Genomic DNA, 25,756 nt, shown 5'->3' on the forward strand with positions numbered 1-25,756 from the left:
GTGGGGAAAGGAGGCATTAAAGAGCGTGCCACAGTCAAGAAGACAGGCAGGGCTCAGACTAAGCAGTTACGCACAGACATGGGTTAAATACAGAAAACTTCCAAGCCAGTAGGTAGGAGACTGCTGCCAGGTCTCCTGAGCAACTCCTCCTCACATCTCCCAACCATTCTCAGGTCCAACCCCCCAAAAATACAAAACACATAATGACCCTCTGATAGGGGCCTCTTGAATCTGTCTTCTGCATCTGTGGCATTTGTTCCATTTTGTTGCAGCCCGTGCCATTATAAGTTGAGAAAACAACTGAGCCCCACTCGTAGTTCCCATGAGGCAGGTGCTATTGAAATAGTTTACAGACAAGGAAAATAAGACCCCAGAAAGGTTAGTGATTTCTGTAAGGTCACATGTTATTAAGTAACAAAGCTGGGAGGCAAAGCCAGGTCAGACTTCCAAACCCATGCTTTCTTCCGCTTTCATCTTTCTAAATATCTCAAGAGGAAGCTATAAATTTGGCAAGTAGCAGACATAAAGAGATGCTCTTAGGATGCAATATGACGTAAGATCATTTGAAACACCAAAAACATGACTAATATTAGTGACAAATCAGTCATGCTCATTCTTTGGATCAGGTAATTTTAGTATCTGAGTTTGATGTCTGTCATATAATAGAAGTAAGACCTTAGTACCCTTGTGACATACCACACACCCAATCAAGAACAGGTGGGATGCTGGTCGTGCACATACACTATTTGACCCAAGGCATATAGTTCTGGGAACAATCTAAGGTCTTTCAGGTGAAAATGGATCACATAGAGAATCTTAAACATAATTACATACAGAAATTTTAAACCCAAGTAGAGTCACCTGATGCAATCAGAAGTACCCATTTGTGATCTTGGTGGTAGAACACCACACATAGGTAACTTCATCAGATTCAGAAGACTTCGAGATACAATGTTCAGGGGCCATATATTGGTGAACTGGTAATTAGTGAAATCTCTCTCCAAAGTTTCAGGACTTCCTTTAGAGGAGTTACTGACTTACTAGAGTCAGTTAAACTTTTTTTTTGGGGGGGGGGACGGAGTTTTGTTCTTGTTGCCCAGGCTGGAGTGCAATGGCATAATCTCAGCTCACCGCAACCTCTGCCTCCTGGGTTCAAGCGTTTCTCCCGCCTTAGCTGCCCGAGTACCTGGGACTATAGGTATGCACCACCACGCCTGGCTAATTTTGTGTTTTTAGTAGAGACAGGGTTTCTCCATGTTGGTCAGGCTGGTCTCGAACTCCCGACCACTGGTGATCCACCCACCTCGGCCTGCCAAAGTTTCGGGATTACAGGCATGATCCACTGCGCCCGACTTTTTTTTTTTTTTTTTTTAAACCAACTGGTACCACTGCAGGAAGAGGAGCCAGGTGTACTTTCTGTGCCTGTGACAGTGGGCAGAAGAAGACCTCCGTGAGGTACTTTCTGTAAGACAGGTGGAATGGGGTAGCTCATCGATGGACCTGATCTTTGACTAAAAACGCAAGGGAAAAAGATGTAAGAACAGAAAAAGGTGCAACCCACTCTCCATCTTACCTAGAATGGGTCTGTGGCAGGGGTCTGCTCTCTAGTAACTCATTCTTCATCTAACACTGAAACATTCGTAGGGCAGGCGTGTAATTCTAGCACTTTGAAGTGGGTGGATCACTTGGCCCAGGAGTTTGAGGCCAGCCTGGGCAACACGGTGAGCCCCTGCAAAAAATACAAAAAAAGTAGCCGGATATGCTGGCATGAACCTGTAGCCCCAGCTACTTGGGAGGCTGAGGTGGGAGGATGGCTTGAGCCCGGGAGGTCAAGGCTGCAGTAAGCTGAGGCTGCATCACTGCACTCCAGCCTGAGTGACAGAGACCCTGTTTCAAAAAAAAAAAAAAAAAAAAAAAAAACACCTTTAGATTTGCTCTTTTAAAAAGATGACAATAATGTTTGTAGCTATTTGGCTGTCACCTTTGAAGAGTCATGATGAGATTTAACTCACTAAGCCATGTTTACTATATACCAAGATGTTAACATAGTTAAGAACCTTGCTCCAAGGCTCCAAAAGCTGTGCTTACTAGTTATGCAGCTTTAGCAAGTTATTCCCCTCTCCAAATCTGTCTCCTCCTTTGTAAAACAGGGATACTGTCATCTGTCCTACCTCAATCAGCTGTTAGTGGCAAGGAAACTCTGGAAAATATGACAGATATCTGTGAGGAAACAGTACCAATAGGGCATGGTCCTTTTGGCAATTAGTTCACACACACAGCTACTACTTTTTGTTTCAAATTGCTACATTTCCTCACCTTCCATTTCCAGACAATCGAATCATCACTTGTTTGAAACCTCAGTCAAGCACTGTGAAAGTTATTTCTTAAAATAATTAAAATTACCACAGGAAGCAAAGCAGACTGAATTTTATAAATAGGGCTAACAGAATAATCTTGGAGTTTTAAAAAGGGATGACAATAGCAGCTTATCAGATACAGTACCTACTGTGAGCTGGGCAAGGTTGAGGGTGTTACATTCGTGAATTCACTTATTCCTTCCTTGCAGTCACTCTGCACGATGGGTAGTTATCACTCCTAATTTTCAGATGAGGAACCAGAAACACAGGTAGTAAATGTTAGTCAACATTTTAATCCAAAGACTCTGGTTCAAAAAAATTGATATCTTAACCTATTTTATTGCTCTTCTTAAAACAGTCATATGGCCCAGGCACTGTGGCTCACACCTGTAATCCCAGCACTTTAGGAGGCCCAGGCAGGTAGGTCACCTGAGCCCAGGAGTTCAAGACCAGCCTGGGCAACATGGTGACACCTCATCTCTACAAAAAGTACAAAATTAGCTGAGCGTGGTGGCACACGCCTGTAGTCCCAGCTTGAGCCCAGGAGGCAGAGGTTGCAGTGAGCCGAGATGGCGCCACTACACTCCAGCCTGGGTGACAGAGTGAAACCCTGCCTCAAATAAAAACAAAACCAGTCATACGTGTGTAGATAATCCACATCCCTATTATTTTAGACAAATGAAGATTTCCAGGTGAAAGCCATGCATTTTTGTCCTAACTATAAATAACTCTTCCACCCCATTCTCTGGCTCTCTGCAAATAACTTTAAAGGTTGATTTAAACACATTTACTCAAATCTTTCCCTTTCAAAAATTATAGAATTCCCGGGGATGGAGTGGGGGAGGGAAGGTAGGGAATCCTCACAAAAGAGAAAAGGAATGAAGGGAAAGTAGGGGAAGGTAAATGGAGATGTTTTTGTTGTAGGAAATACATCTAATTTAAATTGAAAAACAAGTTATACAAATTCTAAAATTGCTGCAGAATGAACCGAAACACAGGAACTAGAATTTCAATTTAATTCTAAAACTAGCTGCTAAAAGTACTTTATTTATTTATTTATTTATTTTTGAGCCTGTCGCCCAGGCTGGAGTGCAGTAGTGTGATCTCAGCTCACTACAACCTGCACCTCTGGGGTTCAAGTAAAACTCCTGCCTCAGCCTCCTGAGTAGCTGAGATTACAGGTACACACCACCACGCCTGGCTAATTTTTTTGTACTTTTAGTAGAGATGGGGTTTCACCACGTTGGTCAGGCTGGTGGTCTCCAACTCCTGACCTCAAATGATTTACCTGCCTCGGCCTCCCAAAGTGCCAGGATTATAGGTATGAGCCATCACTGCCGGCCTAAAAGCACTTTTTGAATTAGATTAAATCTTCAGAACACTGAAATTTAGTATATATATGTAGAAGAAAAATCATCAGATAACAGGACAAAACGTAAGGCAGAGTTAGAGAAAGACCTGTCGATGGACTTTTAAATGTGTAAGTTAAAGTTATAACATTCACACAAAAATCAAACAGCAACGTAATTAAATTTTATGAGTACATTAACAATCTAGGTTGTAAACAGAAAAAAAAAACAATCTAGGTGAACTGTACTGTTTACCACTAATACACAATGGCGTGAGGGCAATCAACATTACTGCATTTAATAAGTAATGATGAACAGCAAAACAACACATTATACTCTTCATATGTTTCACTGAAGCTCTACACCATTTTGACTTCATGTAATGAGGTGTTTGTTCACATTTTATATGCCATTTAAACTGACAGTTGTTTTAGAAGGAGATGGCAGTGAGTGTTAAAAAGAAAAGGGGAAAAAAAGATTGAGTATTTTTGAAAAACTACCAAGTATCTCCAACTCCCCACTTACAAATTAGGGTGGTTTCTACACTTACTTCCTCTCAACATGTACACACTAAAGCAAATTCAAATCAAAGAAAGATTTTTTTAAATCATATGCAAAACCGTAGATTTTACGCTGTATCAGTGCTGACTCTTAAAAGAGGCCTTGGCTCTTATCTTAGGGATGTAGGACACGCTTTAATTCTGAGGACAGACACCAGGAGACTAGAAAACAATCAAAGCCTAAAAAAACAGTAGTGTCAAAGACTGTCAGAGTGACCTTGAAATCATTTAGCAATAGATACCAACTTTCCACGTGAGGGTAAAAGTAAGTTATTCAATGTGGCTCAATTAGCCATCTTGGACCTGCTGGATCACTGGCATGTTATTCAAACTCTATAACATTTCTTTGGGAAACTTTTAGAAGGAAAACATGGGTCTGTAAGTTGATTCATCTCCTATACATCTTTGATTTAAAAATGATGACCTAAACCCAGGTCAAGAAAGCAACTTCATTTCATGGCTTGTTCTTCCCCTTTCCTGCGTTCTGACCCTAGCAGTCGCTCTCACTCATTTGAAAGTAAAATGGTAAAGCAGTGATCTCTAGGTCTATACTATTAAACTGACTGAACCTCAAAGTTAGATTTACACATTAACTTCGTATCTCCCCAAAATTTTAAGCAAACTGGGCATTTTCTTTTAGTTCAGGAATTTAAATGTTACTTTATGAACACAGGACTTTATAATTCATAAAGATGAAAACTCCAACAACGAAACTGAAAACTTGCAGGCAGCACCTAAAGCACTCAATCAATGCTAAGATTTCATTACCGTGTAGTATTTTTAAAAATAGGATTTCTATCTGCTCTACAGAGGAATGGGTATAGCCGGCCCCTTAAACCACTCTTGATAGTTCTAAGTGTTACTTACCCAGGAGTTGCCTTGATAATGGTTATTAGGTTTAACTTTAACAGCTTGAAACAATTTACACTTGTCTTGAAGTATACTTAAGGAATTTATTCAGCTGATTTTTAAGGAGCTCAGTCAGTCAATATCCTACCATCTTGAAAGCTCCCTTCCAATGTCATTTTCATAGTCTTTACATTTTAACTGTCATTGTTTATTACTGTTTTGGCTATATTCTCTACAATTTCAGCAGCATTTTAAAGAGACAATGTGTCTATGTACAATGAAAAAACAAAATGGCTTGCAACATCAGAAATACAGTTTAACTGTACAATATTAAAGAGAATCCGTGGTAAGTATAACCTCCTTTTTCTGCAACATGAACAACTTACATGTAAGTATCAGCATTATGAATGTGACAATAAAGAAAAAGTCCTTACAGGAGTGAAATACAGCATCCTGAAAAATATGGTTTCTACCCTACAAGGCAGTTAGAAAATGTTCACATTTTAACAAATCTGTACAAACCACAAGAAATTTGTTTATGGGACCATCTTGCTGATAAGAACTTTCTAGAAATGCAGAATAACCATGAACAAATTATAAATCTAGTATCTATGTGCTCCACAGCCCTAGAACCCAATAAACTGATTTAAAAAACTCAATTATGTCCAACATGGATCACTTTTACGTCTTGATTAATGACTGTATGCTTTTTAATATCTCTCTATGATGTACAGTCAACTTGCACCTTCTAGGTCATTTAATTTTTTTAGCAAAGAAGCAACAACATTTAGCAGCAATTAGAGCGCCTTCAAGAAGACTTAAAAAAAATACAATATCCAATTAGAAAAGCCATATTTTAAACATTTGTACAAGAATAAGCTGCTGAAACTTAGTAATTGAAATATGACATCTGTACAACAATTTACAATAGAGCTAGAAGGGAATTTATCATTATCCTGCATAGAACTGGTCTGCATTTGGTTACATACTGTCACCTGTTTTGATGAACAAGGCCTGGTAACAAAAGAAAAATACCTGTTATCAATTCTAACATGTTGAAAACACTGGCAATATTATAATTTAGTGAATTCAACTGATTTCAAAACAAGCAGCTCATTTTGTCAAAAGTGTAAAGTATTTAGAAATAATAGCTCTCCCTTTAATATAACCAGTGAAAGAAAACGGACATGTGATCTCGAGGTACAACTTGGTAAAAGCCAGAATAGGCAAACGACAAAGCCTAACTTTGTCCAAAGATTCTAACTCTCACATTCTATTACTACAAAACACAACTGTCACTGTCATTCAGTTCTTACTTTGGTTTCAGCAGATTAACTGCCAAATGCTGAAGAATGTATCCAGGCACTATAGTTCGTATGTTAGAAATATGTCTCTTATTTTTCCATGTGTTTTTAAATAATGAAAAACTACCCTTCATATTAGAACTCTCTAGTAACAACCAAATGTATTTAAGTATTATAAACGTTATTTACAGTGTTCCCCCAAATAAACAAAAGTTTTTTCTTCTATCTTAACATGGTATTCCTGTTTCTTTGTAACAGGCAGTCATCGTTCACTGCTCAAAATTATAGTCAGAAGTGTGCATTTATTCATTGTCCATGATCCACTCTCATACAAATGATACTATGAGGAACTTCAGTTCACAAACAGTTCTTAACCATGTCTTGTGTAAAAAAAAAAACAAAAAAACAAAAAAAAAACACTCAAATGCTCTCAAACTCAAGTGTGCATCTGGAAGCAATTCAAAGATATCATGCCAATCTTGGAGGAAAGTCAGTAAGTAATTATGCTTGAAGAAGGGGGCGTAGGGGATGCTGTCAGCCCAGCCATGTGTAGGTTTCCTGAAGAATTTGATCTTCTCATGTGTGGGAGAAGGTATGGGTCATTTGCCAGCTGGTGCACATCAAATCGATCTTCTTTTCGATATGCCAAACAGCGTCTTATAAAGGCCTCAAAAAGAGAAAGAAAAAGACAGCAATTAATGATCTTTTTCCCTTCTAAATATCAATCAACTGAATCAACAGAAGGATGGACACATTTAAGACATAAGTAGATCTCATTTTATTGGAAGTTCAAACCTTAAAAGAAAATTCTGCAGCAATAAAATTCTCACTCCAAATGCAACTCACCACTTGAAGTCCCTGCAGTGGTTCACTTTACAGTCTAAATTACTACTGCAACCATTTGAACTTATACTGGAAAGTTATTTCTGCTTACGAAATTCTGAAGACTTCCTTTTCTAGCATTTTTCTTCTGCTAAACAGTCCTCCCACCCTCATCCCATTTTGTTACCACTTCAGTTTAGCAAAGGGTAAGATGCCATTTTCAGCCATAATATTTTTTCCTACTGACATAAAGACTTTCTTTAGATGAAGAGACCACTGAAGTGACACTTCCATTAGGGATATTGTTTCCCAGGTTAACCCTATGCATCATTACACTCCTGGAAAAGCTAAATAAATGGAATATAATCACTTTTTTTTTTCTCAAACCAATTTTACTTAGTTTTTGAGAATAGCCTCTTACAAATAAAACCTTTCTTGAAGTGTAACACATTTTTAGAAATGCACACAAATCGTAAGTGCACAGCACAAAGTAAATACATCTATGTAACTGGCAACCAGATCAAGAAAAAGAACCTCTGAATCCCCCTCATGCTCACTTCCAGGCACTGGCTCTGTCCCCAGTCAAACCTGGGTAACCTTTATCTTGACTTCTAACACCAGTTAAGTTTTGATTGTTTTGAATTTTATATAAATAGAATTACAAATTATGTTCTCCTTTGCCAGGCCTCTTTCACTTAATATTAAACTTTGAGGTTCATCCTTTTTTGGGGGGGGAGGTGACAACAGATAAAATATTCTCAGGAGGTAACTGGTAATTGTTTCCCTTTCTTATTGCTGACACTAGAAATTAATATATACCACTAAACAGAAGTATAATCACATTAAAAAGTAACTATTTTGTACTTTCTTTGCTTTGAAATTCATTAGAAGTCTATTTTTCTCTAAAAATATACTAGCTATTCTAATTTTACCATAGCTTACTGTTTATCAGAAGTCAATCTGATCCCTTAGAGGTCTTATCTTTTTTATCTTTAACAAAATTTCAGAGATCACTCTGAAAAATGATTAAGAGGGAGAAAAAACATCAAGACTGATATGTTAGAGTTTGAGGGGTGGAAAGGCTATCAATAGCAAGGTTAAGATTAAGAAGTCTGCAACAAGTAATGTACTTAAAGATGCCCACACCAAGTCAGGAAACATACTCGGCAAAGGTATCTTCTGTAGGGATACAGAATATAGAGATATTATATATTACATTAAAATATTATGATATATATTATATAACTGTATCTTATTAATATTATATCCCCCCAACAACCCCTTAACCCTTCCTGGATTCCAGATCTCAAAAAGGTGACTGTGGCACCGATAAAGAGCCTAAGAAGAGAACCAGGAATGGCTAAATGAGACTTTGCCTTTGGCAGCTCCATTCCTCCTGGCCTTTTTGGTCAGTATTAAAAAAACAGATCTTGGGTCAACTAAATTCATTTAATTTCTGTTCTCGATGAGGCTACAGACAGAAAATAAGACAAGATTTAGATGCTAGCACAGTTAAAGTATTTTTTAAAGCAGTCATGTTTATCTTACAAAAATAATTCATTTTGCTTTAAAATAAGAATATTTATCTCTTTTGTTTTTTTGAGACAGGGTCTTGCTCTGTCACCCATGCTGGAGTGCAGTGGTGCAATCTCACCTTACTGCAACCTCTACCTCTTAGTCTCAAGCGATCCTCCCAGCTCAGCATCCTCAGAAGCTGAAACTAAAGGCACAGGCCCCTACACCGTGCTAATTTTTGTATTTTTTTTTCTTTTTTTTGAGACGAAGTCTAGCTCAGTCATCCAGGCTGGAGTGCAGTGGCACGATCTCTGCTCACTGCAAGCTCTGCCTCCTGGGTTCACGCCATTCTCCTGCCTCAACCTCCCAAGTAGCTGGGACTACAGGCGCCTGTGCTGCCACGCCCGGCTAATTTTTTGCATTTTTAGTAGAGACGGGGTTTCACTGTGTTAGCCAGGATGGTCTCGATCTCCTGACCTCGTGATCTGCCCACCTCGGCCTCCCAGAGTGCTGGGATTACAGGCGTGAGCCACCACGCCCAGCCAATTTTTGTAATTTTAGTAGAGATGGGGTTTCACCATTTCGCTCAGGCTGGTCTCAAACTCCTGGGCTCAGGCAATCTGCCTGCCTAGGCCTCCCAAATTGCTGGGATTACAGGTGTGAGCCACTGCGCCTAGCCTATTTGTTTTTTTGAGACAGAGTCTCGCTCTGTCCCCCAGGTTGGAGTACAGCAGTATCATCATGGCTCACTGCAGTCTTGACCTTCCTGAGCTCAGGTGATCCTCCCACCTCAGACTCCCAAGTAGCTGGGACTGTAGGTGTGTGCCACAATGCCTGGCTAATTTTTGTATTTTTGGTAGAGACCAGGTTTTGCCATGTTGGTCAGGCTGGTCTTGAACCCCAGGGCTCAAGCAACCACCTCTGCCTCCAGAGTGTTGAGATTATAGCATAAGCTACTAAGCCTAGCCCCCCCCCTTTTTTTTTAAGAGATGGGGTCTCCCTATGTTACAGCCCAGGCTGTTCCTGAACTCTTGGCCTCAAGTGATCATCTTGCCTTGTCCTCCCAAAGAGCTGGGATTACAAGTGTAAGCCACCATGCCTGGCCTATATTTATCTTTTTAATTGTCAAAATGTTCTAACCACCATTCACATAATTTACAAAAAACCAATAAAGACAGACAAAATGGAATGCTGGACAGTTCTAATAAACACAATCAGTGAGATTACACAAAACTCAGCACATTTTCAATTAGGTAGGTTACTACGACCCCAAACATCTCACAGTATGTATCTGCATTATGTAAGAATAAGAGAATATAGAAACTATATAGTGTTTGTTTATGAATTATTCTTATGGCCTGCACTATTCACACAAGAAAAAAATAGGAGCTTCTTGGGTTTGTCTTATGAATTTGACCAGGTTTAGAAAAGAGAAGCCTACAACAGCAAGTCACAGAGAAAAGAGCTTTGTGATGAATGCAACAGAGGAGTAATAAAAACACAAACACAAAAGGCCAATAGGATGAAGGCAGGAAGATACTGAACACCAAAAAAGTTTTGCTATTAATTAGAAATAGCTATTTCCTGTAATTTTATTATACAGACATATGGATTATACTGGATTAGCTCTCAAGAGCTAATACAGAGCAGCATAGAGGTCAAGGCTGTGGACTTTGGAGTCTGGAGGAGTAGATACTTGTGAGCCGCAGCTCTGCTGCCTCCTAGCTGGTATGATCCTGAACAAGGTCCTTTTGCCATGGCATGGCTGTTCTCCTCTTTTATAAAATGGGAATAACAAAAGTACCTACACCTCATAAGGCTGTTACAAGATAATGTATATAAAAGCACTAAAATAAATGGTATTTATTACTTTTTTTTTCTTTCTTTTTTGAGACGGAGTCTCGCTCTGTCACCCAGGCTGGAGTGCAATGGCATGATCTCAGCTCACTGTAACCTCCACCTCCGAGATTCAAGTGATTCTCCTGCCTCAGCCTCCCCAGTAGCTGGGATTACAGGCATGTGCCACCATGCCCAGCTACTTTTTGTAGTTTTAGTAGAGATGGGGTTTTACCATATTGGTCAGGCTGGTCTCAAACTCCTGATGGCAGATGATCTGCCCGCCTTGGCCTCTCAAAGTGCTGAGATTACAGGTGTGAGCTACCACGCCCGGCCCTATTATTACTTTTAATATTTCTTATATACTTATAATATCTCAGTATTAACATAAGCAGATAAATAATACATAAAAGGTAATGATGAGCCCAGATCTTGTGATTTTTCCCTAATTTTCAAAGTAGCAGCTGATGAACACAGACAATCAGGGACCATATTTGGCTGCTTAAAAGATAAAAACTGTAGCAACCAGAGGCTGATGCAACTCCTTTTCTGAAAGTAAATCACCAGCTCCTGCTGGACAGATCCCCTGCAGCAGCGAGTCTTGTGACTTTACTTACTTTTGGAAAGTACTTACCTTGTTGTCAGCAAAACTGATGAAAGAAAAGTTACTTCACAAAACTCATTTACAAAAATTTAATACCTTGGCTTCACTGCTTACAACAGGTTTTACAGGGAACTGGACTTCTGTGGCTTTTAATATTGTATTTTCTTGAAGAATGTCTTGTTGAGACTGATTGTGACCAAATGGCTTAAAAAAAAAAATTAAAGGTTGAGATATTTTTCTCACAAAATATTTAAACACAGATATCATTTCTGTCTAAGCGAATTCCCAAAATCCAAAATCCAAATATTTTGTGTTCCAAAATCTTCCTCAGTTATTTGAAACCTGAGATGAATTCTCATACAAACAAGGTATAATTGATAGCAGGCCAAGAAAGCCTATCTAATCAATCTTCAACATAGATTAAACGCTGTAAGAAGAAGAAAATAATGCTGTTGCAATATAAGATAAAAACATAAAAAGAAATTTAAAACTTTATTCTGAATGCTTAAACAATGAAGTTCAATTAGAGAAGAGATGAAGTAGTAATGAAAATACCTATGACAATTTCCAAAGATCAAATACTTTGTGTATCACAGGCGAATTTAAATGAAGGAGCTCTGGATGTGGAGTGAGGCGATCCCACATAAATCCCTTAACCTCTCTTCCCCTACTGATGAAGGGATGGGGCGGGATGTGGGCTAGATAATATCTATGGTAACCTGTACTTCCAACTTCAATATAAAAATGTTGGGAAATAATTAAGACTAACTTTGATGGTATCTCCCTGACAAGCAACAGGGGGAAACAGACCACCCAGGCCAAACTGTGTCTGTGGGTGGGTTGGGGGGTGTAAGAGGAGGTCAAGTGAATAGTGGACAATGAAAAGTATTGACTCCAGTATTCCCAATGGTAGACAAATATTAGCATGTTAACAGATAGTTACTTCTTCTCTTTAAAAAAGGGAAAGAAAGCAAAAAGCAGGTCAAGTAAACTGGTGTGACATTAAAATAAATTCTGATCCATGGAAATTTTAGGAAGAAATAGAGGAGAAGCCTGGCTTTCTTTAGAAGGATTTAAATTGACTTTGAGTTAGTGAAATTTTGCTTTTAGGAAGGAAAAATTCAACTTAATTTATCAATGTATAGCTGAAGGCTAGCAGAATTGAAATTTACCTTTCTACCATAAAGACACTGAAAGAAGATGACTCCAACTGACCATACATCAACCTTGTTGGAAATCTTTGGTGGCTCTTTTCCAACTACAAAACACTCAGGAGGTAAATACCTATAAGTTTTGTGGGAGAGAAAAAAGGAAAGGTTACTACTGACAATCTGTAACTTAAAATCTTCTAAGTGTAAAATCTTAGCACACTAATTTTATCCATACATAAACTCTAGGACTCCCATCAGTGAAAATCATCAACTGAACTTCTGGAGCATTTACATTCTTTTATCATTTAACTCTAGAGCCAACACATACAACATTGTGATAAAGTTCACCTCTATCCTATCTATCTATCTTATCTATCTATCTATCTATCTATCTATCTATCTATCTATCTATCTATCTATCTGATCTGCCTGCCTGCCTGCCTGCCTACCTACCTACAGAAACAAAAACTTAAGAGAGATTACAATGGTCTAATTTGGAGTATCTAATAATAGAAGAAATCCTCTCCCATCCTCTTTAACTACTGTTCAAACTGTAGGCACTTCTCTCCCTAAAATATACACCAGATCATGTGGTTCTTTTGTTCAAACAACCTCGACAGCACTTACTGCCAACAAGACCTTGTATCTCTTGTTTGTAACACAAGACCCATGCTAATCTGGCAACAACATATATTTTCAAAATCTGCACACACTATTTTCCCCCACCCTAACCCGCCAAATTGGCTAATCAAAACCAATTCACTTGCGTCCTCACTCGGCTCTCCTTTATCCTCTGAGCTCTTGAATATGACAATCACTACTCCTTCCCTAATCACTCCAATTACTTAGCATCTTTTCTTCTTCAAGACCCACCCAATCCCCATAAGCCGTTTTTGCTTCTCCCCAGGTGGCTCTGCTTTTCTCCGTGTTACTGCAGAATGGTGCAATGCCTCTATTACGGCATTCAACTACAATCACACCAGACTGTGAGCAGCTCCAGGAACTTATTCACTGCGCAGTTTCAAGCACTAGCAGTGTCTGAAACACAATGGATATTCAAAATTACTATTTTAAAAATATCTACGTCCTATTTATAAATTCATAATTTTTTTTGATACAGGGTCCCACTCTGTCACCCAGGCTGGAGTACAGTGTTACGCTAATAGCTCACTGCAGCCTCACACTCCTGGGCTCACGTGATCCTCTCACCTTAGCCTCCGGAATGCTGGGACTACAGACGTGCACCAGCACACCCAGCTAATATTTTCTTCTTTGTAGTGATAGTCTTGCACTGTTGACCAAGCTGGTGATCTGCCCGCCTTGGCCTCGCAAAGTGCTAGGACTACAGGCATGAGCCACCGCACTAAGCCAGTTCATAATTGTTAATAGATGAAGGGTAAAAATCAATCTGTCATCTCCAGTTATAAGTAAAAGATCCATCAGGGATGCAAGCATCTCACAACTCAAAAAATTTAGATAAACTTAAAATTCTCAAAAGGAATAATGTTGCTAAATGGGAATTTACTCTATTTTTTTAAAATGCAGTTTTGTATTCACTATGCTAAAATCAGTAAGATTTCAGCAGGATGTTGACAGATCTCTTAAAAAACACATGAAACTTCCTTGAAGTAAAACTACCAAAGATAACCAATAACTCACTTGTAATGTAGTAAAAAGCTGGATTTATGTTATCAATAAAAGTGTGTATTTTATGCAGGTGTCTATGTGTGTAACTGAAACAGGAATGGCTTGTAAACATTAAGCTATACTCTCTCCAGGCACGAGGTGTATGCATGCAAGGAGAGCAACCACAGAAATTGATGTCAAAGTAACTTGGGAAAAGATGTCCACCAGAATTTGAGACCAGAGAGACAAAACTAAATATTTTAAGCTTGTGAGGATGAAAGGTAATTTATAAGAGCAATATTATATGTATATTCTAAAATACACGAGTATGTACAGTGCTATCCAAATATATCAAATACAGTTGACCCCTGAACAATATAAGGGTTGGAGGCACTGACCCATGCAGTTAAGAATCCATGTATGATTTTTATTTATTTATTTTTTTGAGACCGTGTCTCACTGTGTTGCCCAGGCTGGAGTGCAGTGGTGCGATCACAGCTCACTGCAGCCTCGATCTCCCAGGCTCAAGCGATTCTCCCACTTTAGCCTCCCAATTAGCTGGACCACAGGCACACACCACCATGCCTGGCTAATTTTTTTAAAAAATGTATACAGACAAGGTCTTGCTATGTTGCCCAGGCTGGTCTTCAACTCCTGGGCTCAAGTGGTCTTCCTGCTGGGATCAGAGGCGTGAGTCAGCCACCGTGCCTGGCCACATGTCTAACTTTTGACTCTCCCTAAAAAGTTAAAAAGTTAACTACTAGGCTGGGTGTGGTGGTTCAGGCCTGTAATCTCAGCACTTTGGGAGGCCGAGGCGGGTGGATCACGAGGTCAGCAGTTCAAGACTAGCCTGGCCAACATGGTGAGACCCTGCCTCTACAAAAAATACAAAAAAATTAGCCAGGCATGGTGGCGGGTGCCTGTAATCCCAGTTACTCGGGAGGCTGAGGCAGGAGAATTGCTTGAACCTGGGAGGCACAGGTTGCAGTGAGCTGAGACCGTGCCACTGCACTCCAGCCTGGGTGACAGAGCAAGACTCCGTCAAAAAAAAAAAAAAAAAAAAAAAAAAAAAAAAAAGTTAACTACTAATAGCCCACTGTTGACTGGAAGTTGACTTACTGATAACATGAGCAGTTAATTAACACATATTTTCTATGCTGTAAGTATTATATACTAAATTCTTATAGTAAGCTAGAGGAAAAAAATTGCTATTAAGAAAAATCGTAAGAGAAAATCACTACTCATTAAGTGAAAGTAGATTATGACAAAAGTTTTCATCCTTGTCATCTTTAGGTTGAGTAGACTGAGGAGGGGTTAGTTTTGCTGTCTCAGGGGTGGCAGAGGGGGAAGAGATGAAAGGGGAGACAGACACACTTAGTGCAACTTTACAGACATACATCATAATTTGTTTTGCTTTTTCATATAATATCAATCCTTCTTCCACCATTTGTTTTAGTTTCAGTGCCTGTATTATAGAAGGGTCCATGTCATAAAAGTCAAAAGCAATGTCTTGACTAATAGAAACCCTTCTGCCAGGCTGTCTAATGTCAACTTGTTTTCTGGTAGTGTCTCTTCTACTACTTCTTTCTCATCATCTGGTACCAGTTTGGAAGCACTCATCTCCATCAAGTCACCTTAACTCCTCTGGAGGGGTGTCTATTAGCTCTTGAATTTCTCCAAGATCCATATCTTGAAACCCTTCACCCCACCTTCTTTGCCATATCTATAGTCTCTTCCATGATTTCCTTGATTGCCTCTGTCATAAATCCTGTGAAGTCACACGCAACATCTGGACACGGTTTTCTCTTGCAGGAATGTACTCTTTCAGGCTTGATGGCTTTCATGGCTTTTTCTAAAACAATGACGACATCTTCAGTCATGTAATCCTTGCAGACTTTCATGATGTTCTCTCTACTGGGGTCCTCTTTAACAGCACTGACAATCCTTTCCATAGAGTATCATGTGTAATGAGCCTTAAAGGTCCTTAAGACCTCTTGATCTAGAGGCTGAATTAGAGATATTGTTTTGTTTGAGAACAAGTAGATGGCTTCAATATCTTCAGTGTTAAACTCATGGGCTACTAGGTGGCCAGGGGCATTGTCCAGTATCAAAGAACTTTAAAAGGTGGTCCCTTATTGGCAAGGTACTTCCTGACTTCAGGGACAAAGCACTGATGGAACCAATCCAAAAAAAAGGGTTCTCACTGTCCAGGCCTCCTTGTTGTATAGGCAAAAGGCTGGCAGCTGGTATTTATCTTTTCTGTTTGAGGCTACAGAGTTAGCAGCTTTATAGATAAGGGCAGTCCTGATCATAAACCCAACTGCATTTGCATAAAACAGCAAAGTTAGCCTGTCCCTTCCTGTATCAAATCAAATTTCTCTTCCTTACAAATATAAATGTCCTCTGTGACATTTTTATTTTCTAGAATAAGGCACTTCTGTCTGCATTAAATTATCTGTTCAGGCAGCTATCCTTTCTCCTCAATTATTTTTTCTTTTTCATTCATTCATTCATGAATGAGACCGAGTCTTGCTCTGTTGCCCAGGCTGGAGTGCAGTGGCGTGATCTCACTCACTACAACCTCTGCCTCCTGGGTTCAAGCAATTCTCCTGCCTCAGCCTCCCTAGTAGCTGAGACTACAGGCACGCGCCACCACACCCAGCTAATTTTTGTATTTTTAGTAGAGATGGGGTTTCACCATTGGCCAGGATGGTCTCGATCTCTTGACCTCGTGATCCGCCCGCCTCGGCCTCACAAAGTGCTGGGATTACAGGTGTGAGCCACTGCGCCCGGCCTCAATTGTTTTCTTAATAACATGTGGGAACTCTTGGGTGGCGGGAGCTGTTTCTCCTGTTATCTTGACATTTTTAAAGTCAAACCTCTTTCTAAAATTATTAAACCATCCTTTACTGGCATGAAATTCTCCAGCTTTAGATCCTTCACCTTCCTTTTGCTTTAAAATTGTCATATAATCTCTTTGTTTTTTCTAAACTCACATTACAGTCTATGGGTATCATGCACCCAAAAAGCTGCATTTCTTTGTCCTTTTCTTTTGAGACAGGTTCTCACTCTGTTACCCAGGCTGGAGTGCTGTGGTGCAATCTGGGCTTACTGCAATCTCCGCATCCCAGGCTCAAGCAATGATCCTCCTGTCTCAGCCTCCTGTGTAGCTGGGGCTACAGGCATGTGCCTGTAATTTTTTATGTTTGGCTAATTTTTGTATGTTTATGTAGAGATGGGCTTTCACCACGTTGCGCAGGCTGATCTTCATCTCTCAGGCTCAAGTGATCTGTCTGCCTCAGCCTCCCAAAAGTTCTGGGATTACAGGCATGAGTCACCATGCACAGTTTGCATTTTCAACTAGAGACAAAACGGTGTTTTGCAAAAAGTACAAGGTTTCTGTGCCCACTGACATACCTGCAGAGACAGCTTTACAAATTTCTTTTTTTTAAACAATGATCTTTTTGTTGAATTCATTTATCTTGGAATGGTGGGCAACTATTCCTCAATCCAAACTATATACCTCAATCTATGGTACATATCAAGCAATTCAACTTTTTCTTGTAATGTCATGATTTTTCTCTGCTCCTTAAGAGCACTTCCAGCATTACTGGTGTTATTCAAGGTTGACAATATTGCACTAAACATGATGAAAAATATTTGAGAATCACGAGAGATTACTTTTTACTCTGATAGGCCTTTTACTGGAGAGATTAATTGCTCACATGGAGGAGATTAGCATCACAATGTTTTAAACAGATACTCAAAACAGTTGAGCTCCTTACAATAGTAACAAGACATAGCTACAAAATTATTACAGTACACAGTATGGGTACAGTTAATTTTATGAAATTATGATTTAATATGGCATCTTTACTTTTGTTTACATTTCTCTCAACTGCAAATAGCACCAGGTACAGTCTGTGTTTGTATACATGTTTTGATAAATTTTAACTTCTTATAATAGATTTGTGTACATTTTACAGCAGTAAATGATAAAACAGACAAGTGTCTACATTAATTTAATGCCTTAATGACATATCTTTTTCTTAATTTTTTCTTTTTCTTTCTTTCTTTTTGAGACAGAGTCTTGCTCTGTCGCCCAGGCAGGAGTGCAGTGGTATGATCTCAGCTCACTGCAACCTCCGCCTCCCGGGTTTGAGCAATTCTCCTGCCTCAGCCTCCCGAGTAGCTGGGATTCCAGGCATGCACCACCACGGCCAGCTAACTTTTGTACTTTCAGTATTTTTAGTAGAGACGAGGTTTCACCACGTTGGCCAGGCTGTTCTCAAACTCCTGACCTCAAGTGATCCACCCACCTCAGTCTCCCAGAGTGCTGGGATTACAGGCGTGAGCCACCACCTCCAGCCAAATTTTTCAATATTTTTAGGCCACATGGTTCGTCAGTGAGATTTTTCAAATTGTTGCAAATCTCCAAAAAATTTTCCAATGTATTTATCGAAAAAAAAAGCCACATAAAAGTGGACCCATGCATTTCAAATCCATTTTATTCAAGGTCAGCTGTACATAGCTAAACAACTAATATGACTGTAGACATAAACCAATTTTTGGACCACAGATTTCCCTGAGAAATACATTCCATGTCCTTATATAACAATGCCATCATTGTATCTCCTTCCAGTACAGCCCCTAAAACATAAGGTCTTTGTCTCTTGACTATCTGTAAAAGGGAAATTTCCTTGTCCTTTCCTATACTAGTGAAGCCAGAGTGAGAGAGAAACAAATATTGAGAATGTCTTGTAGAGGAAGAATAATTTATTATTTAGAACATGGTTTTCAAGCTATCTTCCATGGAATCTAAGAATCTACCAGGATGCTTTGTTTTTGTTGGTTTTGTTGATTAGAGTAAGATTTTGTTGTTAAAAAAAAAAAAAGAGCCTTGTTGCTAAAAAAGTCCAAAGACTTTGAGAATATTGACTTTCAGGGGGTTAGCAGTTTGAATAGTTTTCTTAAAATATGAATAAAAAATTCATGACATTCTTATCTTATCCATGTTCCTAGGAAATGCCACAAGCCAAATTTAAAATTTTAAAGTGGCTTTAAAAGAATACACGAATATGACTAATCCCTGCTCATTAAAAGTGGTATCTATACAGACCAGCGGCATCATGTGTAACTGGTTATGATGTGCTCAGGCTGTGTGAACACTGTTCTGGAAAACCTGAGGTCACATTTATGTTCGTAGTCACAATCCCGTTTCAATGAACTTGAACGCAGTTATCTTTCTTCCCATTAAAATGTCACTGTTTATGCTAATTTTCTCTGAGAATTAAGTTTGTTCTGAAATTTTATAGTTTATGTTCTCCACTCTGGTGAATTTAACAAGTTTGAAAATTCACGCTGAAGCAGTTTTTGTGAACACGTAGGTATACTGAGGGGGATGACAGTCATTTAGATTTGTATCTATGAATCTGTGATTATATCTAAATTTAAATCTATACATACTAAGTCTTTAAAAGGGATTTCTGAAAGTCAAGTCCAAAGAATATGCCAAATTTATCTCCCATTCACAACCAACAAAACATCCATCTTCCACAAAAACCACCAGGCAGGTGCAGTGGCTCATGCCTCTAATCCAAGCACTTTGGGAGAGGCAGATCACTTGATACTAGGAGTTCAAGACCAGCCTGGGCAACAAATTAAGACCTTGTCTCTACAAAAAATTTAGATTAGCTGGGCATAGTGGTGCGTACCTGTGGTCTCAGTTACTCAAGAGTAAGTGGGCGGATTGCTTGAGCCTAGGAGTTTGAGGCTGCAGTGAACTAAGATTATACCACTGCACTCCAGCCTGGGTGATAGGGCAAGACCCTGTCTCAAAATAAAACGAAAATCCCTGCAACCATATAACCTCCACAGAGAGGGCTTGATGCTTGCAGTTTTTGCTTGCAATAGTTAAAATATTATATTAACGTACGTATTCATATTTATGATAAACATCACCTTAACATTGTAGAAGAAAACCCATGAATGAATTCTTCCTGTTAGGAGTTTCTGACTGGCAGGTACTGAAGTCACTTGTTAATGCCAAGTCATTCTCTCTCCAGTATGCTGTTATTTGCAGTAAGAACAGATGAGAAGAGGAATGACCACAGAAGTCTCCCTCTCAACTGAGAGTTTAATATCAGTACCTTTTACCACAGTAATCTTAATGGCCACATGGAAAAAAAAAACCTAAATTTTATCATAAAAGCACTGGGCACTAATCTAGACATTCTGATGTTTTTAGTAATATACTTACCAGTAAGTGCCTGCCCCCTGAGAAGTTAGATCCATTCCATCTACACCATAGCTATCATCATCCATAATCTTGGACAGACCAAAATCAGTGATTTTGATTTCACCACATGCTGTTCCATCTACCAGTAGGATGTTTCCTAAGAATAAAATATAAGATTATTTTAATGATACATAGATGAAAAACATAACTTTAGTAACTTTAAATTTTACTAGTATTCTACTGATGTCTTAAAAGTGAAACCAAAAATCATGTTTTCAGATAACTTAATGACTTTAAAAAACTATACTCGTTTTAAAAAAAATTAGACAAATTTCATAATTACCTGGCTTAAGATCATAATGTATAATAGGGGGTTTGATCTCATTGAGATATCTTAGTGCATTTACAATCTGCATTACAATAGACCTAGCTTCTTTCTCTGACATTAACTTGTGTTGCTTCAGATAGAAATCCAAGTCATTGCCTTCACAGTATTCTAACACTGTACAAAACCTACAACAGAGAAGAGAAAAGAAATTAGACATAAGTATTATCCAAGAATTCAGAATCACAATGGGGAAATGGAGAGTATTTATATCATCAACACAGGATGGGGAAAGACAGAGTAAGCATATCCTTCCTTAAAAATTAAACCTTAATATTCACTTACGTATCTGTATCCAAGGAGAAATAATCATAGAGTTTAACTATTCTGGGGTGATCCAGTTCTTTATGTATTCTATACTCTCTGCAGGCATGTCTACAGGAAGACAGTGTATTAATTCTCCATGACCATTCAAAAAATATTCAATTAAAAAAAACCATAAAGTATTAGTATTTACTTGTGGTAGTTTTCTTTCTTCTCATCTCTCCAGCTTTTATTAAGCTGATGTATCTTCACAGCAGCATATCTTTGTTCATATAGGTCAAAAGCCTAGGATTTCAAGTCAAACACAATTAAGATGAAAGACCAATTGAATACCTGAAGAGATGTTTTTTATTTTGGTGATAATTTTTGCAATAATATGGAACTAGGACAAACCCTACAATTATTAATTATCTTCTCTGCTAAGACTATATATAGTTCAATGACACTTTTATTATCAGAAGACAAAAATTCCATGGTAATAAATCAGAAAAAACCTTAATGTGAATTTTCACATTAAATTTTATAAATGCCAATATACTGAATAGAAATAAAACAATAAAGCTATTATTGGTTTTTAATATGGATTTATTCCTCTATACTGGTAGTAAGCAGCCAGGAAAACAGACTGTACCACTTTTTTTTAGGTCGGATAAAACCTCTTAAATCTATCTTTTCCTAGCAATGCCCTACTTCTTTTTCACTTTTTAGAAAAATTAAATAGTTCCTAACAGTTATTTTTCCAACTGTTGAAAAAAAATTCTACAGTTATTATAAAACTGTTCAAACATATACAAAAGTAGACTACTATAGTAGTCTACCACCCAGTTACGCCCCACCACCCAGTTTCAAAAATTATCAATATTTTGCCATTCTTGTTTCATCTATTCCCTACTACCCTTGCATCCCACCCCCTCAACCAGAGTATTATTAAAACAAATAACATTATTTCCTCCTAGTAAACACATCAGTATTTAAATAAAAATAACCACATATCATTATCACACCTAACTACATCAGTAATAATTCCTTAATCTCGTCTAATACCTAACCTATCTTCAATTTTCCCTGGTTGTCTCAAAAAGAATTTATACTTCATTTGTTCAAATCACCAGCCTATTTCTTAGATTAAAAACACAGAATGATCAGTGTTTTAACAGCTTTATATGACTTGTTTTTTTTTTTTTAAACAATGAATACTATTAAAGAGACATTTAATAATTTTGGTTCTATTGTGATTTATACAGAAAGGTGCCCCTTTCACTTAAAAGTTTACGTATTTATTAGAAAGAAGGTCCCCATTCCCTCCCATCAATTTAACCTAAACATAAACAGGAGGGGATAAACAGTAAAGTGACTACTTTGGTACAAAACTATAAAAGTATGAGATGAGATATAATACAGCATACAGTTGTTAAGAATATTCTCTTTGCAATCAGATTAGCTTATTAACTGAGTGACTCTGTGCTAATACCCTCTCTGAGCCCCAAAAGTTAGGGTTATTGAGAGGATTAAATGGGGTAAAACATATGAGGTGTTTAGAACAATACATGGTACAGCCAAGAAACATTAGCTAATTACATATTATTAACAAAGGTTAAGTGTAAAGAAACTAAAAAGAATAAAAATAAAATAAGTTTATGTAAGGGACAAGGCAGAACAAATCTATAAAGAATTAAATTCAAAGGCAATCATAATAAAGGATAATTGAAGAAAAAACTAAGTATATAACCAATAAAAAGTTATTATCAGAGTATACTGATTATAATAAATTATATATAACACATCATCCTCCCAAGATTTCAGTTGAGTAGAAGTAAACCTTTCCATAAGATTAATAAGGCAATCACTCAGCAACTGACTCAACATCTCCCACCTTGGTATAAAATACAACTCTTTACTTCTTGACTTACAATCTGCTTTTTGTCTGGCTGTTTTCCAACAGACCTGGCAATCATGAAAGGGCTTTAAAGGGCTTAGAGAATGATGTCACTAGTATTTAGGTCAGTATAGAAAGTTCAAGTCACTGGGCCCCAATCTGCACTTTCTAATCTCTATGTAAGCCTCTTCTACAAAAGTCCTACCTATGAGGCTAAAATAGTTATTTAAAATACAACCAGGCAGTGGTAAAGGGCTGTTATGAAGGCTCATGGTAAGTTCATAAGCTCAACAACTTTTAGGCCACGCTAATGCTAACTGCACTTTTAGTGACTTTTAGATCCCAGCTGAACTATCATGATAATCTTTTCTACCTTATGTTAAGCCTACTTCACCCATTAAGTTCTTAAGGATAAACTATTATTAGAATCAGAGAAACAGGAATTGGAAGAGAGCTCAAAGATCACTTTTGATGAATGAGGAAGGTGAGGACCCTGACATGTAATGCTTATCTAAGTTAACAAAATAACAAAAAATAGTGCATGGTTGAACTGATACCAGAACTGAAGTTCTCTTAATCTAAATCCCATTTTTCCAACTCAGAACCAGAAGCGAGAAGGGCATAGTGTTTGACCCATGCAACAGTCAGGATTCCTTTTTTTTCTGAGAGAAAGTGTCTCCCTCTGTCCCCCAGCGTCCCCCAGAGTGCAGTAGCACAATCTTGGCTCATTGCAACCTCCCACCTCTAAGGCTCAAGCAATTATCATGCCTCAGCCTCCAAGCAGCTGGGACTACAGGCATGTGCCATCATGCCGAGCTACTTTTTTTTGTATTTTTAGTAGAAACAGGGGTTCACCATGTTGCCCAGACTGGTCTCAAACTCCTGTGTTCAGGCAATCTGCCTGCCTTGGCCCCACAAAGTGCTAAGATTACAGGTATGAGCCATGGCCAACAGGCAAGATTTCTAATAATCTTATTAGCTTATCTTAGATGTTCTATGTGATTTACATGTGACAACTCAGTTAATCACTGCAACAACCCTATAATGTAGGTATTGTTACTATTCCCAGAAGGAGACATGAGACAGAGATTTAAATAAGAAGCCCAAATTAATAAAATTAGTCAATAGCAGTCAGGATTTAAACTTAGCTGTATGGCTTCAGAACCAAAGCTTTTAACCAACTATGCCAATATGTAATGAAGCACAAAGTATTACAAGGAATCTGTAATACTATCAAATACACCAAATCTCTCTGAGAAGATGCAGAGGGTCAGGGAAGCTGTTTAGAGGAACTAAAGATGAGCATATACCCTTCACTAGGACTTCATTCTAAGAGCAAATGGGAAGCTACTGGCGCTTTTAAGTAGGACAGATGATCAGGTTGCCTTTTATTAAAAGTTTACTCTATTTGCAGTGTACAAAATGACTTGAGAAAAGCAACACCCAAAAGAAGACAATCAGCTATGAGGTTCCGGAAGAAGCCTTGAGCTAAGAGACAGAAGGGAAGGGTCATGGCTGAATTAGGAGAACTTAATGACATTAATAATAGCAGGAACTAGGGACTTATAATATGTGAGGGCAAGGGAATAAGGAGAAAAGAAGAGCATACGATGGTTTTTGTGTTTTTTTCACTTGAAGGACCACACAGATGAATGGCAATGTTATATACTGAAGTCAGGGAAGTCAGAAGCAGTGTTAAAAGGCATTTTAAAGGAGAGGAAGACAACTTCTATTTCAAATGTGAGTTTCCAGTACCTACGAAGCACCCACATGAGGTAAGTCATGTATACAAACACACTTTGAGGTATTGAGCTCAGAAAGAAAGTGTGAGCTGTGTATCACCTGGGGGTGACAACAAATAGACAACCCAGTGAATGAGAGAGGATAAAAACCTTCTTAAGAGAGAATACAGAATGATAAAAGGGACCTTAGGAATCCAATATTTAAAGGTTACACTAAAAGATACAACGTAAAGTACAAAAAAATAAAGAGAGAAAGGTATAAAATAGTGAACATGGGGAGTAAAAATGCCTACATTTATACATATGCATTTGAGAAACAGACTTGACATAGGTAGAAATTTGGATAAATTCAGGACATGTTAATACTTCAGACGTTTTTAAATTAAGGGGTACAATCTTTCTACAAGTGTACTGTATTAAATGGCTACCTGCCTATCTTGATTTAAATAGCTGCTACTCTTTGTATTGGACTGGTTAATGGTGACTAGGTATCAAATATCACAGGGACTGTGCAGATAGCAAACAGTCTTCGGATTCTGGAAAGAAGACAACAGAAGCCACAACAAACCCTTTTTTGTAATGAGGACATATAATCGATAAACAAAAGACAAGTACCTCTTTTTTTTTTTGAGACAGGGTCTTGCTGTGTCACCTAGACTAGAGTGCAGTGGTGCAATCATAGCTTATTGTGGCCATGAATTTCTGGACTCTGAGATACTCCCACCTCAGCCTCCTGAGTAGCTGGGGCTACATGTGTGCGCCACCACACCTGGCTGATTTTTTTTTTTTTTAGTAGAGACGAGGTCTCACTATGTTGCCCAGGTTGGTCTCAAACTCCTGGCCTCAGACACCCTCCCATCTCCCAAAGCCCTGGGGTTACATGTGTGAGCCACCATGCCCAGCCAACATAAGTACTTCTTAACCACATACTCCTATATCCTTGCTACATTAGTGTAAAAAAACAGAATAAAATTTACATTACCTTATATACTTCACTAAAGCCACCTCTACCAAGTAGATGAAGTAATAAATATCTTTCATTTAATGTTGGGTGATCTTTGAACCTTATGGGTGGGGGGAAAAAACAGACATATTAAAACACACACACAAAAATTCCTTCTACATTGAAGTTCTACTCTCTTATTCTACTCCTAGCTATTTATTTCTCAGTTACTCCACTGCTAATTTCAAATTTCATTCAATATTTCTTTTCATTCTCTACCAGTCTACCTGCACAACTACCACCCATCTTAAAGCTTTGGTGCTCACAAAACTTAA

General features: G+C 38.3%; 1 protein-coding gene across 6 annotated transcripts in view; it reads right to left on the bottom strand.

Moving 5' to 3' along the window:
• Positions 1-5,199: 5,199 nt before the first annotated feature.
• Positions 5,200-25,756, bottom strand: part of TLK1 (tousled like kinase 1) — a 168,459-nt gene continuing 147,902 nt past the window's right edge. For all 6 annotated transcript variants that reach the window (XR_012421213.1, XR_012421212.1, XM_074009432.1 and 3 more), the window contains 8 exons: positions 25,461-25,542; positions 21,054-21,145; positions 20,882-20,971; positions 20,555-20,724; positions 20,233-20,368; positions 12,369-12,480; positions 11,293-11,400; positions 5,200-7,086 (listed from right to left, as the gene is read on the bottom strand). Coding sequence is in view for 4 of the 6 variants with exons in the window: in XM_074009432.1 (XP_073865533.1) it covers positions 6,910-7,086; positions 11,293-11,400; positions 12,369-12,480; positions 20,233-20,368; positions 20,555-20,724; positions 20,882-20,971; positions 21,054-21,145; positions 25,461-25,542 (967 nt within the window). In the remaining 2 variants the exon portion in view is untranslated. The remainder of the gene's footprint in view (positions 7,087-11,292; positions 11,401-12,368; positions 12,481-20,232; positions 20,369-20,554; positions 20,725-20,881; positions 20,972-21,053; positions 21,146-25,460; positions 25,543-25,756) is intronic.

This window comes from Macaca fascicularis, chromosome 12 (assembly GCF_037993035.2).
Source record: "Macaca fascicularis isolate 582-1 chromosome 12, T2T-MFA8v1.1".
NCBI lineage: Eukaryota > Metazoa > Chordata > Mammalia > Primates > Cercopithecidae > Macaca > Macaca fascicularis.